The 18,987-nt window shown below is 39.4% G+C and overlaps 1 protein-coding gene across 3 annotated transcripts in view; it reads left to right on the top strand.

The window, feature by feature from the left end:
- The window catches only part of si:dkeyp-14d3.1 (transmembrane protein 132C), a 170,423-nt gene that overhangs the window by 137,343 nt on the left and 14,093 nt on the right, over nt 1-18,987 (top strand). For all 3 annotated transcript variants that reach the window (XM_020052672.2, XM_010895713.3, XM_020052674.2), the window contains 2 exons: nt 4,967-5,110; nt 14,964-15,172. In XM_020052672.2, coding sequence (XP_019908231.1) covers nt 4,967-5,110; nt 14,964-15,172 — 353 coding nt within the window. The remainder of the gene's footprint in view (nt 1-4,966; nt 5,111-14,963; nt 15,173-18,987) is intronic.

The raw sequence follows: 18,987 nt of genomic DNA, 5'->3' as shown, positions 1-18,987 counted from the left end.
GACTCCAGGGTTAAGGCAGTGCTGGAAAATAATGGTGGCCACACAAAATATTGACACTTTGGGCCCAGTTTGGACATTTTCACTTAGGGGTGTACTCACTTTTGTTGCCAGCGGTTTAGACATTAATGGCTGTGTGATGTGTTATTTTGAGGGGACAGCAAAATTACACTGCTATACAAGCTTTACACTCACTACTTACCATTGTAGCAAAGTGTCATTTCTTCGATGTTGTCACATGAAAAATATAATAATATATTTACAAGAATGTGAGAGGTGTACTCACTTTTGTGAGATACTGTATATATTTTTTATTATGAATGTTTTTTGTTAGATTTCTCTCATCTGGAATGTAAAATCAAACTGATAAATAACAATTATATATTTTCTGAACTTTTTCTTCCCGTATTTACCAAGATTGATGATTCTGGACGACATTGTTTGTAATTTACAATTTTCCTTTTTTTTCTTTTTCATGTCGCTATATTCTATATGTCAATGGGAAGATGTCATTACTTTTATTAGATTTGTTTCATAACAATTCTTAGGGGTGCCAATAATCATTATACACATTTTATAAGAAGAACATGTTTAACTTAAATAATCACATTTTATTATTTGAACAGCTTTTACTCAGATAATGGGTTGAATGTATGATCTAGCCCACAACAATTAGATTATTTCATTGCCTTTTTTCGTTACCAAGAGGGACAATAATTCTGGAGGTCGCTGTGGTTCCCTCTCTTACTACTGGTGCTGTTGATCAAAAACCCTTTTGTTTTTGCCTATCTACTCACATATCTGATTCAAAATACAGGGTTGATGATACACACTGTATAATCATTTCATCAGAGAGTGAGTGCTAGGACTCCTGTTTGTCTCAAGACAAAATGTGTCTTGAGACATGCGCATACCACCAGAAGACATCTAGTTGAACACCAACTCCAACATAAATATCATAATATACACACAAACTGGATAAAACTCTGTCTCTGTCAGTTTTTCTCTCCACATTGCTGCTTTATGAATAATGCAAGCCTTTAAAATCCCAGGCTCAACTGTGTGCTTGACCTGCTCTAGTGGGAGCAGTGGCCAAGTTGACTGGGTTAGAATGTGGATGTTTTAGGGCAGGCAGAAGTAGACGGATCCCTAGCTTGTGGCCTTGAACAGCTCAGAGAGCTTGGTTGGCTGCTTCTCATGCTGGCAGTGTCACTCGGCCTGACACCATAAATCTCACTTATTTTCAGTTGCAAGCCAGACGCGTGCAGAAATTATGGTCCAGACCACATCTCCAGGAAGGGACCACATTGTGAAAAATCGGGCAGCCACCTCTCCCTCACGTTACAGGGCAAAGGCTGAAAAACACTGAGACAGGACTGATTGGTTATCAAATAGGCTCTCAAGAACTGTTAGCTATGTGCTCCTGGGTTTCAGAACGACCTGCATAATGGCCATGCAAGATAACAGTGTGCGGTATCGGTTCAAAATAAGTGGGTTTTAGGTATCTAGGTTTCTCATGTTAAATGGTAACAGAAATGAATCTCATGCTTGAAGTCTAACTCTCCCAGCCATGTAGCATGGTTAATTGAGTGATCCTTATTGTACTACAGGAATCTGGCTTGTATTTCACTATGACGTCAGTCCATTTCAGAGTTCGAATGTTTGCATCCATAACATTTTAACATTCTAGTAATTCAGCAAAAGCTTTTATCTAGTGACTTATAGGACCAATTGTGATTAAATACCTTTCTCAACAGCACAACAATAAATGTTTTTACCTTGTTGGCTTGGGATTAGATTATCCGATTAGCAACATTTTGTTTACTGGATCAATGCTCTTCACCACTAGGCTTTTCTAGCTTCTGTTGTGAACTATTGGTCTCGGTTTTGCCTTAAAGGGGGTTCATCACTTATTTTGACTCTGTAGTTTATCCCCAAAACCAACTTGTTATTTTGTTTCATGAAAGAGATTTTTTTTTTACATTTGCCACTGACTTGAATGCATTATGGAAATGTGCCTGAGCATTTAACACTTCAAAACCCTCAACTCATTTATATTGCATCAGAATATCCTTCTGGACAATGTCTTTTTTTCCTGAATTTATTTTGGGTAAATGCCACTGTCACATATATACATATATGGACTATTACATTTTTTACATTATTGTTGTAAAGAGCATCATTCAAACATGGATTTATGGCACAGTAGGAAAAATAAATAAAACATTGAGTGCAGAGACATTATCCAGAATAAGATTCTGATGTAATATGAGTTGGTTTAGAGTGTTTTGGAGCATTTCATAAAATGTTTAGTCATTTTCATAATGCATTGTAGTCATCCATCACCAGAGGCCAGTGATTTGACAACCATTTTTTTCAGTAACAAAACAACATATAAAAATTGTTTGGGGCACAGAAGTGAAAATAAGGTCACATGTAAAAATAGGTAAACTATCTTTCTAAATGGTTCGGTCTCGTTGTGTGTTTTCTGGCTGTGTGGGCAATTGACTCATCTCTGTAACAGCCCGCTGTGGCTTACTGCCAGTGTCTGCTCTCCAGTCTGTTGGATCCTTTCCAGACTGTAATGTAACACTGCCCTGTGTTTCACCAGGTCTCAACCATTTGCCCCATCATCTATTATAAGACAGTCTTTGGAAATAGAGGAAACCCAGAAGGGATATCATTAATTTACTGCAGCCACTTTTTAGGGGAATTGAATCAAAGTCAGTACCAAGGAGGGGGGGGGGGGGGGGGGGGGTTATACGCTATTTAACACTTTCATAGTCTATAAAAATGTAATGAAAAGCCATTTGAAGATAGTGCCACATTAAGTGTTTTTGCGATTCATTGGTATCTTTATGATCAACTAATAATACATTCTTTCTAAAGCCTGAATGGACTGGGTAATTGACGCTTACAAACAACCAGGCTCCTTTTAACAGAACTTAATCTCCCTTTTCTTATTGTTCCCAAATGCTTCGCAAAACACAAATGAAAGTCTTAAGGCCCATGCATGCAGTATACAGAGCTGTTCACAAATCCAAATGTTTTCCCCACATTGAGGTAAATGGGATATGTTGAAAGGAAGTCAAACACACATCATATAGAGCCTGTCATGAGGTGTCAGTGTTATTAATATGAAAGAATATGTCATTGTCTTCTATAGACATCAGTTTGAGAGCCATGTCTTTAATGCAGACATGGCAGTAACAGAGGTTTTGGCACATTGTAAAGCCTTCTCAAAGCTAAACCAATGAAATTAGAGTTCACAGAGCAATTAAATTAGTAATTTTTTGCCCTTAGATTAAACAATATAATGTAAGGCACTCAAAACAGCAACGATTATATAGTTTTCTATCTCCATGAAAGTTGCTATGCTGGTGGTGATTCAGCTTACCTATCTGTCTTAATCTAAATGGAGCTCTACTGAAGTGATTGGCTATAACAGACAGTTTCATGTTCATGTCTGGCCAAAACAGTAAAGCCTCTCCCTGGCTGTCTTAATTGGCCCAATTATCTCCTCTGACTGTGTGATGGCTGTGTAATGAAAGGTTAAGAGCTCTATCGGGAGTAACGAACCCCTGCTGATCCTTTTTCTCCACAAGGGTTCCCAATCATTAACAATACTGAGGTCAGGCACAGCTGCCTTATCATTAATAGTACTGAGCTGGTTTCTGTGTGAGCTGTGAATATACTAAGAGTAATTATTAGTGCAGCCCAAAAATTAAAATAATTTATCCCGATTAAACACATAATTGTCTGCAGTTAATCACAGTTAATCACAATTCTAGGATCTTTCCAAATGTGTCCTTAAATAAAAACAATTGTTTAAAACGCAGTGGATTATGTTAAAGGCATACAGTATTCTGTTTTATTGTAAACTTTGGATGGTGCTTTACTGTCTTTTTGGTCCATTAGACCCATACATTTTCTGACCTCAAATTAACACAATAACTGGTAGCATCTATTTGTAGTACATGTAAATCTAAATCTAAATTGGTTGGTCTGTGATCCCATAGTTCTTCCATAGTGCTCTTGATCGAGTACTCTGCTGTGTTAGCCTACTGTACGAAATGCTTATCAGCCCTTCTGTCTGAAGAGCTGCAGGATGTGCAGCCCTGTCTAACCTTGAGTCACACCTACGCTTTTCAAGGTATTTTCCAGTATTTGATGTCTAGGATAAAATGTGTCTTGATTGGGGCTCAGGTGGGGTCCTACACACAGTTGCTTTCCTGACGGAGTCTTGTCCACCTCCATGCTACAGATAACATACCATTATTTTATTAGGTTTTACAATTTGCTATGTAATTAATCTGTTTTATATGATTCTATTATACAGTATGCCAGGGTTCTACCTGATGCTGAAGTCATGTCTCGCTGTCTCTTTCTACTCGACACAAGTGCAAAGAAGCACCTATGCATTGCTCCAGACAGCTTCGGCACAAGTAAAATGGCAAAAAATAACCAAGTATACATTGGGAAATTTTGGCAACATGCCCTGGAAATCTCCGGATCAAGTCAATCACTGAATATCAATAGTTCTGAGGCTTCAGAAAAATCTTTACACCATTAAGCATTAAAATTAATTGTATATGTTAACTTCAAAAAGCTGTCCAGTGGAATGCAGTGCTCATTCTAGGACAGTCCACTTAATCAAGGAGCTCATTGCAGTGTTGTCCACTTAGCAGTGGAGCTTATTGTATGACTATCCATTCAGTAATTGCACCAATTCTAGAGCTATCTATTCAGTAATGATACTGATTCAAGAGCCATCCACTTAGTAATGGAGCTGATTCTAGAGCTGTCCATTCAGTAATGGTACAGATTCTAGAGCCATCCACTTAGTAATGGAGCTGATTATAGAGCTGTCCATTCAGTAATACTTTTGATTGGGAAGATTGTCTATATTGTGTAATGTACTAATATTTCCCTGTGTATGATTGGTGCTGATGCTCTGTCTCTGTCTCAGAACACAGAGATCCTGAACACTGCCGTGCTGACAGGGAAAACGGTTGCTGTCCCAGTGAAAGTGGTGACCATTGGAGCCGACGGTGCGGTCACCGACGTCTCAGAGGCTGTTGACTGTTGCTCCACAGATGAAGATGTGGTCAAGGTCAGTCAGTGGAAACGAATCCAAAAGAAATTATTCGATTTATAGACAAACATTTTATTTTTCTATTATCAAACTTATAATGGATTTTTTTTTTCCTAAGCCTCAATCTTGCACTGAAGTATTTTATAAGAAGGATATTGCAGAGGATATTGGTTTTCATTTCTTTCTCTTCTCACCAGCAGTGTCATTTTGAAACATTGACACCACTAGTAATTTATGTGCATATTGAATTTGTTTAGGGGTTAAAAAAACTGTGCGGTTAGAAAAAGTGTCTGAATGTTTTCGTGAGGCTCATGCATGTTGACATTATTTAAACGTCTTCATTGATTTTTTTTGTGACTATTTTTCCAGTGACCCATGTTTAGTGGTTGGAGGGTGACTGAGTGTGATGAAGTTTCCACTGAGATGGGTTTCAGCCAGCTCATGGAAGGTGGAGCGTAATGAAGAATGGCCAAGTGCATTTAGTTGCCTGGCCATTTATTGTTGTATTGACTGGTGGCACAGTCCAAGCCTGACTCATTTATAGTTGCAAGAACTCATCAAACCCAAGTACATTTAGTCATCAAACTCAAGTACATTTTGTCAAAATTATTTTCAGACTTTGGATATTGATGTAACATTGCCTTGAAGCCCTGTGTATTTTTCTTCCTCTAACATGGCATCTTAACTTCTGTTGAGGGAAATGAAATAACAGAGTTCCATTCATTTTAATGAAGGGAAGCAATGTGGGCAGATACAGAGATATATTTATTTGTATGTATTTTACAAAGTTTGTTCCCATCAGTCTATTAACATCATTCTATTTCTAGTCTCTCCCTCAGTTGTGCTGCTTCCAGTGCAGTGCAGATAAATCCGAGCTTTTATCCAATCAGATTTTTCACTTGTGCTGTCTCCGGGTGAAAATCTACCCTGAGGCCTTCAAAATTTCAAGTGAATCCCCTCTGCTTTTGAAGCAAATGGGGACGATGTTGTTGATTGTCATAGTCTTTAACCAATCAGATTTCGAGGAGTACTGTTAGGCGATGCAAGCATGGTGTGGTAGCATGAACAGTAGGGGTTATAAGTTAAGACCACATTTTATCTGGCATCGCTATTGACCAATCAAACATTAGCAGTTGATACCTAGCGCTTATTTAGCGTTATCTAATTAACCATGCTTGCTAATTTAGTATGTTTGCATAATATTAAGACATAGTGCTGAAAGTATTCATACAGTTTGTTATATTCATGGTTTTACATAGGCAATAATATGCCTAAATATTGTGGGATGGTTTTGACCTTGCAAAGCTATGTATTCATACAAAGACAAACATATATTTAAAACACTGTAGATTTTTTGGACATTGTAGGAGATATACACTCACCTAAAGGATTATTAGGAACACCATCCTAATACTGTGTTTGACCCCCTTTCGCCTTCAGAACTGCCTTAATTCTACGTGGCATTGATTCAACAAGGTGCTGAAAGCATTCTTTAGAAATGTTGGCCCATATTGATAGGATAGCATCTTGCAGTTGATGGAGATTTGTGGGATGCACATTTAGGGCACGAAGCACCCGTTCCACCACATCCCAAAGATGCTCTATTGGGTTGAGATCTGGTGACTGTGGGGGCCATTTCAGTACAGTGAACTCATTGTCATGTTCAAGAAACCAATTTGAAATGATTTGAGCTTTGTGACATGGTGCATTATCCTGCTGGAAGTAGCCATCAGAGGATGGGTACAGGGTGGTCATAAAGGGATGGACATGGTCAGAAACAATGCTCAGGTAGGCCGTTGCATTTAAATGATGCCCAATTGGCACTAAGGGGCCTAAAGTGTGCCAAGAAAACATCCCCCACACCACTATACCACCACCACCAGCCTGCACAGTGGTAACAAGGCATGATGGATCCATGTTCTCATTCTGTTTACGCCAAATTCTGACTCTACCATCTGAATGTCTCAACAGAAATCGAGACTCATCAGACCAGGCAACATTCTTCCAGTCTACAACTGTCCAATTTTGGTGAGCTCGTGCAAATTGTAGCCTCTTTTTCCTATTTGTAGTGGAGATGAGTGGTACCCGGTAGGGTCTTCTGCTGTTGTAGCCCATCCGCCTCAAGGTTGTGCGTGTTGTGGCTTCACAAATGCTTTGCTGCATACCTCGGTTGTAACGAGTGGTTCTTTCAGTCAAAGTTGCTCTTCTATCAGCTTGAATCAGTCGGCCCATTCTCCTCTGACCTCTAGCATCAACAAGGCATGTTCGCCCACAGAACTGCCGCATACTGAATGTTTTTCCCTTTTCACACCATTCTTTGTAAACCCTAGAAATGGTTGTGCGTGAAAATCCCAGTAACTGAGCAGATGAAATACTCAGACCAGCCCGCCTGGCACCAACAACCATGCCACGCTCAAAATTGCTTAAATCACCTTTCTTTCCCATTCTGACATTCAGTTTGGAGTTCAGGAGATTGTCTTGACCAGGACCACACCCCTAAATGCATTGAAGCAACTGCCATGTGATTGGTTGATTAGGTAATTGCATTAATGAGAAATTGAACAGGTGTTCCTAATAATCCTTTAGGTGAGTGCATTTTCAAATATTTTATATATTCATATTTAAATGCTCACATTTCGTTGTACTGTATTTGTTCAGTGACAATAAAGTTGAATCTAATCTAATTTTAAATGACCTATTTTTATTTTCTTCGTAAATGTACATTCAAGCTTGTGTAAGTCAATAAGGAAAACCAGTACAAATAGAAGTTTACCTTTTTATAGACCTATTTTCATATTTTAGCCCCCAAACCATAAAAACAAACATTGAGAGAATGAAAGTTTTTGATATGAAAACATCAATGACAGATTCCTTTTCATCTCAAACCTAAGGGCACAGAACAAACATCTTAAACATCAGACCCAGAACAAACAGTTCAGCAGGGTTCAAGCAGAGCCACCACCTCAATGCCTCACTGCCGCTCTCTGAGAAATCATCCTCCAGACCATGACTGGTTAGCTGTCCATATGATGATTACCTCTCCAAACCATCAACTGGAGTAAAGAGGCAGAGCCTTCATTATGTCCACAGTCACTTTCCATTCTAACTGGCTGAGATATCCACAGACATCCATTATTTGCCGAAGCCTACGCTAGTTGATGGATTTTTCCCTCTCCTTGAACATGTCGTGATGATGAAGATGAATTCAGCCAGGGAGACAAAAATCGTGACTATCCTAATTACAGGCATATTTGTCATTGAGAAATCCAGGAAATAATCTTTTAAGTATATGGTGCTATAGCGTTAACTTAACATTTTATGTTACACTGAGGAACGAACTTTGGCTTGCTTATATTTCTTTCCATAAATAATCTGATTTTCATGTAGTGTTTTTAATTTTTCTTTAGCCTACACTATCACATTAGTATTGAGTTCTTGGCTAGAGACACAGAGAGTCCCTCCACACCAAAATGAGTTTCAACGAAAAGGGAACAACCTTAGATGAAGAGGATGTCTGTGCTCTGAGTATAAATAAATGTTTATTCTTTGCATGAAGTGAATGGGTGAAGAAGAGCTAGATTGTATCAGCTCATATCTAATCCTCGTTGTGGATCTTGAGTGTAAACATGACTAATTCATGTAATTTGGGTCTGGGGAATTAAAGTACTGTTAAGTAAACACAGAGTGACACATCACCTGAATAATGAAACACTGTTGATTTATTCTCTCTATAGCTTTATAATGACACTGCATGCTTTTAAAAAGATACAGCATCTGGCAGGATTTTCCGTTAACCCCCACTAGAGAATGTTACTTAAACAAATCTGAGATGACAGATACAAGCAGAAATTAGGTTGTGCCATTGTTATTCAAATGAATATTTTGTATAATTGAGTGCGTGATTTTGACAGGGCTTTTAAAGGACTGATGGCAAACCATACAGACAAATTTACTGGGCCCTGTAGAGTGAACTTTATGTGAGAGACCCATACTCACCCCCTGTTCCTAGATCAGTTTGCTGTTACTTTTTATGTGATGTGTGTGGGTTCACCAACGTTATTAGACCATTTAGCTTATAGGTTAAGCCGGGATTTCCTGGAAGAAAGAGGAATTCCCAGGCGTTCTGCTCTGTTCAAACTATTGACACAACATACTGAAAGCATTAAGGTTCATCATTAATGTTCTGTGTCCCTGGCCTCTCTCAACCTGCTGCTGACATCGCTCAATGAAGACAATAGTGAAAAAGAATTATAGCTCACGTTCAATCACTTTATCCGCTCAACTAGACCTGGCCTTCACACAAATCTCCTAAATGAGGCGGAGAGCAAGAAAACATAGCTCAGCAAGCTCATTCAGTATAAATGTGGGACACAGGAGTCACAAGAGTTTATTCAATTTGCCATTTCACCTGCCTCTCTCAATGAAGCCTAATTAATGGAAGTCAAACTTGTGTTGGGACAGTGGGATTTGATTCATGTGGATTCCTGGTCTGTTTATTGCCATGTAGATGGGTTCTTCCAACCAAGATTAAAGGCTCCACCCCCAGGCGATCTGCCGATGTGAGTGGCATGTCTGACGTGTACCGCCTAATTGGTTCTGTCAGGAATTACTCTATATTCAACACCTAGGCATGCCCACCTTCATGCTCTCCAATCCCATCCCTCATATCTGCCACTGATTGTAGGCAAGTCGTTAATTTCCTGGGCTCGATCCCCAGACAGCCTTAATGTCTTCTGTAGGTATTCTCCCGTTAGCTGCCTGATGCGTCTGATTAATGGGCCACTGGATCCTCCTGGACGTTTATGATACCTTGAGGGATGAGTGTGACAGAGACTATGTAACTCACAGTGACGTAGTCGCTTCCTTTCCAGTCCTCTCTACAATACCAGGTTTCTCCAGTCGGCCTCCCGAGGAGGAGAACGGTGAGTCTGTACATTAAAGTATTGATTGTGAGTTAAGCTGGCCGATAATGTGCCACTTGGGGCCACTGTTAGAGCGTCAGTGTAATGTGTTAGGATGGCTCGACTTCATCTCCCATGGCTTCCATAATTGTTTCTGCTCAGATTATTGTGAGTAGATTACTGGAGCCCCAGCAGGTATTCATTTGGCTGTCAGGAGCCGTAGTGTTGTATGTTAATCAATCCCAGCACTCATATATGCTGTCAGATCCTATTGCTTTTCTCTACATTCACTTCTAACAGATGTAGTCTTAATATAATATCCATTTGTGATTACATTTTCGGTCGCAGCTCTGCCATGAATTAAGCGGTGTCACATTGTGACCCACTGAACAGCAAGATTGCCTACAGAGCTGGGATTATAAATGGTGAAGGCTGGACATCAAGTGGCAATTGAAGTATGCATGTTGCTGAATGCCATTTTGTTTATCAGTGATGTCACAACCATGGCGGGCAATGGAGAATTTGTAAAGTTCCAACTCTGAGGACATGGCTTTGAAAGAGAGCGAGTCAGAGAGAAGGAGAGAGAGAGAGAGAGTAGGAGAGAGAGGAGGAAGAGAACAATGTAGCCTGATAAGAAGTGATGCTCCTCTGACATCTTTATAAGTCCATGCACAGACTCACACCTTAAGCTCTGACAGAGCAGAATTGGTCTGCACTGCTGTGACGAATATTCAAGAACTTCATTAAAAACTTCTAGCAATATAGTAGAAAAATGGGCAGTCTTTGCAATAGAACAAATACATTGTAATTGTCTTCATTGCCTTAATTAGTTGTGTATTGCACATCATTATAAAAGTGGTGAACCCTTAGGTTATTGGATATAGGCCTTCCCTTGTGAGGAAAGGGAAAAATAAATCACAGAATCATAGTATCGCTCATTTGGTGATAATTGGAGAAATAAAATTGCTATTTCTACTTGGTCCCTTTTTCCAATAAGGGATAATCCAAACACTGACTCTCCTGTTGTTTCAAAGTCTCAGTATGAGTTGGCTTATATTAACTGCTGATGGGCAGGGCAAATGGGGGGTGATTTCATTTACACAAAAAAAACTACTGATTGCTTCTTTTCAAACTATTTTGTGTTGATAACCTTAAATATTTACCTTGCATTGAAAACACAGAATTCAGACTTTTTAGTCTCAATTTGGCCATGTTAATAACAAGCCCACCTGTCCAAATTCTAAGGACTACAAATTCTACTGTGATCAATCTTATATTTACTCATACTCTGTTGCTAGTGGGATACTCTCTTTGGATATTAATGATCACTGAATGACTGATGTGTGAATGCCTACTGTAGATGCTAATTCTGTTTTATTGCTAAGTGGAATTTTAAACATTTTAGTGAGCAGATCTTTGTAAATGACCTTTTTTAAATGTCTTCAATATCACTGTAGATAATTATGCTCCTTTAAAACGATTGTACATTTAAAATAGGTCTAGTCCTTGGTTCACTGCAGAGCTCTCGGAGGTCATACATAATAGAGATGCTGCTTTGATACACAGACCTACGCCAAACTAGCAGTCGTTCTGGCAATTGAGAAATCTATGTGTGAAACTAGTAAGAAAAGCCAAATCAAATTCCTATGTTAACACAATCTGCATATGGTGGGAATCCTACTATATTCTGGAAACTGTAGAATCATTGAAGGATGCTCGGTCTGTTTCTCTACCCCACATTTTTTTTAGATACTGGGCCAATTACTGACAAGGTTGACAACATTCATTTATTCAATCAACATTTAATATCAGCTGGCTATACATTTGAAAGAAATTCTAAGCTTAACCAGGATCCAAACTGCTAGATATCTTATTAGTTAATTTTAAGGTATTTGGGAACTGTTTATCAGGGTTTTTCTTACAGGAAGTTAAAACATCTGAAGTTATTGCTGCCTTGCTTGCTATTGATGAAAATAATTATGTAGGGGCTGATAATCTGGAACCATCCATTCTGCTGTATAGTAACACACTTCTTTAATTTAACGTTAATCTCAGGGATGATTCCCAAAATATAGTTGGCTGCTCTAGTCATACCACTGCATGAAGGAGGGGATAGTTATATTCTAGACTACAAACCCATTTGAAGACTTCCATACTTTGCAAAGATTTTAGAATCTTTAGTCAACAATCAACTTCAGTCTTTTATGTAGAAATTAAAGTTTAAATGTTATCCTTATTTCAAAATCATAAGATTTATCAAATGTACATCTCAAACTGTATAGGCTTTACCTAAAACTGTTAAATCCAAGGACAATTCAGGAAGTATAGTTCAAATTATACATACTTTTTGCTTGACAGGGCTGTAGAGTTTTGCTGTGAGATGCCACAACACTAAAAGTGTAAAATTATCTCAAACATGGAAAACAAATAATATATCCCTTTAAACTGCCTCAGGAAGAGCTGGCTGGCTATCAGGAAGAGCTGGCTAGGTATCTGTTATAGAAGCCCTTTTCCTTAAAGGTACTCTACTGTATCTGTTCTGCGAATGCTGAATGCTTATTCACTGTCAGATCTGACAGAAACTAAACAACTTGAAAAATGTATTTCATGATTTCATCTCATTCTCATTGAAGTGGTAAACTGCTTGCTCACAGTATCTGCTTTCATCATAGAATACATACATACTTTTTAATATGCTTTTATTTGAGTGTTTGTGTGTGTGTGTGTGTGTGTGTGTGTGAGTTGCATTAGCATAGAATCTGTTCCACATATAGGCGCAATGTAATCAATCCCATTATAGTTTGTTGTAGAGACTTCCTGTTTTTTTCTGTATCTGTCAAATTTAGTCTATATGGCATTCATATTAAGCATTTACTGTTAATCCCCACCTAATCTCATTCCCAGGCTATTGCAAGTAACTAAACCCTTTGAGTGTTTCATTTTGTGTGCAATGAATGAGCTAGCTAACGTTAGCATCCCTCGCAATTTTTGACAAACTTTGCTAGCAACTGACAGCACTCATTTGTCTAAATAATGTTGCTGAACTTAGCAATGTTTTTTCCAAGCCCCTAGAGAAATTCAGAAAAAAACAATAATTACCCTGTTTAAAGTAATGAGACCCATTCAGATTTTGACCATCATGGCAATGCCACCACCAAGTGACAGAAGTACATCCATGAATAGAAGTCAAGCTTTCTTAAAATTCAATTCAAATATGCATTGCTCTTACTGTGTGCAGTCTGTGCGCCCATGAAAGAACTGCTTCAAAAACATATTTCAAATTTTTTTTGTAAAAGGAAATCTAACATTTGAACTGAGGGAATATAAACAATGGCATAAAGAACACATTCGGAGGTTGGTGTAGAAGGAGACTGGTTGTTCAAATTTGTTGACTAAGCCAATGGCATTTTAGCCACCGATTTCTGGCAGTAGTCTTATAGGCTATGGAATGCTAAGTATGAAAGAATTTGGGCGAAAGTGTTTGGGAATGAGATTAGTCATTATGTGTTGTTAATGAAGCACGTGAAATGTGTGCAGTGTTCCAGACACGCAAAGGTCTGTAATTACTAAACCATTTGAGTCGACCATAGCTGTTTTTTGAAGACAAAATGTAACATTATGACCTGATAGCAGGTTTGAATCCTAAATACAAATTAATTTCTTTAGACTCGATAGGATCTCTGTAACAAGAGAATTGTCTTTGTTTTGCTGTACTATGCTCACAAGCTTGTCTGTTGATTTAAAGGTGTGCTGAGTGGTGTTGCTGAATTATTCATTTTTATTTACGAATTGATATGGAAACACATTACAGCAGAATAATTTATTAAAATGTAATAAAATGTTTTTTGTACATTCATATTTTAATATATTCACAGGAAAACAAATGTCCCTTAAAAAATATGCACTCGCTTTTTAGTGAAGTTGCATTAGAAGTTGGTTAACAGCCTGACAGATACCTTGCTCAGGGATTGGTTTTTTGGAATTATCAACATGCAGCTACTGAACTGGGACAGGTTCCTAACCAACAGCACAGATTCACATTCTCTTGTCCGGATGGTTGTGGAGCGAGGCCAGAGAGAGGAGCTGCTTATTAGATGATTACACAGAGCAGGCCTTGTGTAAGCCAGTTAGGACGGAAAGTGACTGTGGACATAATACTTCCAATCTGGTGAAATATCAGCCCCTTATGTTATGTGGGCCATGTTTATCAGTACACGTGTAATTTTTGGGCTCCAAAAAAATTTATTTAAAACGTGTGTGTGTGTTTGATGCACTCCAGTAGCCAACGGCTACCCCTCTGAAGAGCCTTTGTGTATATGCTGTATGTGTGGTACTAGCATGGTGACATCATGGAGCTTTGAGAGAGTGCGATGTTGGGTGTGGATCAAAGCGTAGTTATTAGTGAAGGGGTGAGTCATTCAGTTAAAACAACAAGGAGCTGTTAATCCCTGCCTCTTTCAATGGCATGAAATTGTCCCAATGATTTACTCTGAAAAGGCCAATTTTTTGGGGGGGTTTTGAGATGTTATTAGGGGAGAGCTGCATTGCTCTTCTTAGCGGCAAGCTGTTGGTGCTACGTTTCGTCCCTGGTCTTATGCATTGGTAATCTAGTGGCCTGCGTTGCAACCCTTAACACATTCAAATATGCAACACTTCTCTCCTCCTCTCTTCTTATGTAGCTGGGCGAGCACTGCCAGACAAGCTTTCATCTTATTTCTCAAAGGACAAACGTTAGAAATAATACATCAGAGACACACAGCACTGTATCTTGTCTGTATCTTATTCTGTCAGGGTCATGAGAAAAAACGACCACCGTCCAGTTTGGAAAATGTGTGTTGTTGACCTACTGTACTGCCTTCTTGTGTCATTCACCATCTGTTTAGTTGGATTCAGCTGGTTCATCTTTGGTTGGGGATTACTTGAGGGGTTACTAACACATTAGTCTTTCCTCTTTTCATATTCCTGTGCAGGTGTCAGACAGGTGTGACTATGTGTTTGTGAATGGGAAGGAGATGAAGGGCAAGCTGAGGATGATGGTGAACTTCACCTACAGCTACCTGAGTGCCCAGCTGGAGATGAACGTGTGGATCCCACGGTTGCCCCTCCAGATCGAGGTGTCTGACACGGAACTCAGCCAGATCAGAGGCTGGAGGGTGCCCATTGTGGTGAGCAGCCAAAGGTATGTGTCCCATTTTCCCCCTCCATAGAATCACATCGACAGGCTTTTATCCATGCTGTCCTAGCCAGGTATATGGATTGAAAATGAGACACAGGGTAGACTGGAAGAGCATAATATAAAGTGTTCTTCACTTTGTATGAACCTATGACTTTAATTTGATCACCCACACGCATATATACTGTATATATACTGTATGCACTAGCTGTAATTCATTTCAGCCATCAAGATGTTCTGGTTGAACATCTTTATTTTTGTTTTACTGTTTTAAATAGATTTTAATCTATGTTAATGTTATTGTAAATGTCAGGTTTTCTGTTTCAAATAAATATATATATATTCTTTTTTTACACTTGAATAAAGATTTGATGTGCGCTATTTTTGATTTAAAAAATACAAAAAAGGAAAAAAAAATTATAAAAAGGAAACAGAAAATAATGACAAAAACAAACAAATTAAGAAAACAGGAAAGGAAAGCACCCTACGAATCAGAATTACATTATTTGCCCAAAAATAAAGCCATAAGATAGTATTGCTGTTAAACCAGCCTCTAAAACTCTGAATGAGGCCTGAACCTCCAGAACATCTGTGAGGATTCCAAAGCATAACTGTGAGCTGTGCAGGCTAAGAAGTACAGTAGGACAAAGTGAAGTGCTCTTCACAGATAATTTGTCACACGTGAGAGGTGTCAGGGAAGGACTTATGTAGCTTGTTCTTCAGGTATTGTATGAGACATTGTCTGGATTTGATTGAGGATGAATGAACTCCAAACTGATATGCAATGTTTGTGTAGAATTTAGGGACTCTGTAGGAGGTAAAGTAACTCCTTTCCCATTAAACTAAGACTCTTCACCCCATGAATGTGGATAGTGATGTATAGAATGGAACCTTGGGACTTATTGGAATGTGGTCATGATGAGTCTGGGTAACAAGAACATGTGGACACAACTACCCTCATATCCTTTTATTCCTTGCTCGGTTCTTCCCTCCTCTCCATCCCTCCTGACTCCCCCACTCCATCCCTCTCTCACACCTCAATCTATTACAATGGAGCGACAGGCCCGATGTGATAACCAAATGGCAGACCGATACATTACAGCTTGTCACTGTAACACCCTTCAGCCGACCAGCATGCCATGGTTGCTCCAGGTTTCTCCTGGCTCAGTGCAGGGCCTGACATTATTAGAGCCGTCTGAAGGTCATGCATCTCCCCAGGGGCCTGGTCTCCACTAGCACATTCTCCACCTTTTTGCTGGCCTCACATTGTTTGACACGCATCAATGGAGGGATCAGAGATCATGTCCACCTACTGTAATTAGTACTGTATTGGCCTAGACTCAGTGAACCTGTCTAACCTGCCAGCCTCTGGCCCGTTTATAATTAGTTGTTACATCATTAAACACTTTGACAGACTGAGCAGAGACGCGCTTAGTTTGGAATTCTGGGGGTTGTTGTGTTGTGTAGGACATCTTTTTCCAACTGTGTGTTGGTATGCCTTTATCAGCAGGGAGAGCCTATTTCTGTTTTCGTTGCTGATAAATGTGTCCAGTCTGGCCTGGCTGCTGACAGTCAACTAGGAGTTTGTTTCCTCCCTGTCCTCTTCTCATCTTTGTTTATCAGGGAATAACAGGCGTGACCTTGCAAAGTAGCAGCGTGACTGGTGACAAGAGTGGGCACCGGGCATCATTCCACAGTCAAAGGGACCCACATAGCACCAAAAGAAGGGCTCTCCCTGAGTCTAGGAGGCTGCCAAGTGTCCAGGCCTGGGAGTGGGGTGCCTGCCAAACACTCCCCCCCCCTCCCAGTCCCCAGCACGGACAAGATAACCGTTTACTGGCAGGCACATTAATGAATTCCCCTAGCTCAGGGACACAAGTGTGCTCACTGTGAGGGATGTGCAACATGTCATGATGATTTCTTCTCAAGGCAAAGTTTCCTTTCCTCCTGGTTTCCTTTGTAAAGGGTTTCTTATGTTCTGTTTTTAGAACATCTGCATGGGTCTTGTTATAAGTGCCTGTGTGTAGTCCTCCAGTGTTGACCTTGCCAAAATTAGGTCACTTACTACCTCATTCAAGATTTCAAAGTATCCGCACTTGAACGATGAAAAGTAAACCATGTTCTTCTTTAGAGGAGACATTTCAGCGGCATCCATCTTTCAATAAATGACCTTCGTTTTGTCTTTGTAACAGAAAAAAATACATGCAGCAAAAACAAATATCTTGCAGAATCCACAGGGCACTACAAAATCAGCATGACACAAAACGTTAAAATGCATCTCGTACAAAAGCTAAATCTAGAAGTGAGAGTAAATGAAGCAGAGAAAAAAATATATACTTTCAGATGAAGGTTGTTCCCTGAGTTTGAGTCTATTAGATTAACCTTAGATGAGATTGGAAATCACTGCATTGTGCCCTGCCGCAGATTATATTCATGCCAGGAGTAAAATACCATCTGGGTTGGGATTGAGAGCCATCAGTTGATAATGCATAAAGGATGTCTGCTTGTTATGCCCTCTGTGACCTACTCACATCCTCACACAGACCCAGTCACATTCTACAGAGGTCCATTCACACAGACCCAGTCCACATCCTACATAGGCCCATTCACTTTGACCCAGTCACATCACAGAGACCCAGTCACATTCTACTGAGGCCCATTCACACTGAACCAGTCACATCCTACAGAGGCCCATTCACATTGACCCAGTCACATCCTACAGAGGCCCATTCACATTCTACTGAGGCCCCTTCACACTGAACCAGTCATATCCTACAGAGGCCCATTCACATTGACCCAGTCATATCCTACAGAGGCCCATTCACACAGACCCAGTTACATCCTACAGAGGCCCATTCACACAGACCCAGTCACATCCTACAGTGGCCCATTCACACTAACCCGGTCACATCCTACAAAGGCCCATTCACACTAACCCGGTCACATCCTACAATGGCCCATTCACACTAACCCGGTCACATCCTACAATGGCCCATTCACACAGACCACTATGAATAAGGCATTCCCCTATTTTGTAAATGCCGAACTTCAATAGCAAATGACATCATACAGCCAGTGAGATATTGTGTGGGTCAATTAATATAGTAATGGTCACATATATGACATAGTAGTGTAAAACCAAAAAGTAAAGTAATAAAAAAAATATATAGAGAAAAATACACAAGTACATATATTACACATTTACAAAAATACACAAATTGAATGTACATAGTATTCATCAGACACTGTTACCTAACAGTCCATTCATCTTAAGATAGCTAGGTGGAATAACTACAACCTGCTAGTAAGTAGACTTAACTCAATAAAGAATCAGGAAATTCTGTGCTACAAAGAAGGAAATTATTAGTTCCAAAACACAATGGTGGGGAAGGTTCAAACTGTTGAGATATATTATAAAGTATTTTCAAGTTTTCTGAAAATAGGTAGGGACTCTGGTGTCCTAGCTTCAAGAGGTACCTGATTCCATCATTAGGGAGCCTACATTGAGTGGGATTTATTTTTTGGATTGATTTAACTTGGGGTCCAATTTGTTGCTGTAACATATCATTATGCAATTTAATGCAACACGTTCTGGCCATGGGCTTGATTGTCACTGATTAGGCTAGTAATTCACAGATCGAACATGACCATAAAAACTCTGCAGAGTGTTGAGTTTGGTACAGGGATGCGCAACAATTTCTAGACAACTCTAATCTAATTATATTCACATTGGATTTAATCTTGTCCGTATCTGCCATGTCTGTAGTTCTTGGAGAGTGTAATAAGGTCCTCATTGTAATTGTCTTGTTCAAATTGAAATC

The sequence above is a fragment of the Esox lucius genome, chromosome 13, assembly GCF_011004845.1.
Source record: "Esox lucius isolate fEsoLuc1 chromosome 13, fEsoLuc1.pri, whole genome shotgun sequence".
NCBI lineage: Eukaryota > Metazoa > Chordata > Actinopteri > Esociformes > Esocidae > Esox > Esox lucius.
Note: the sequence above shows the minus strand (reverse complement) of the source record. Positions and strands in the feature narration are given on the sequence as shown.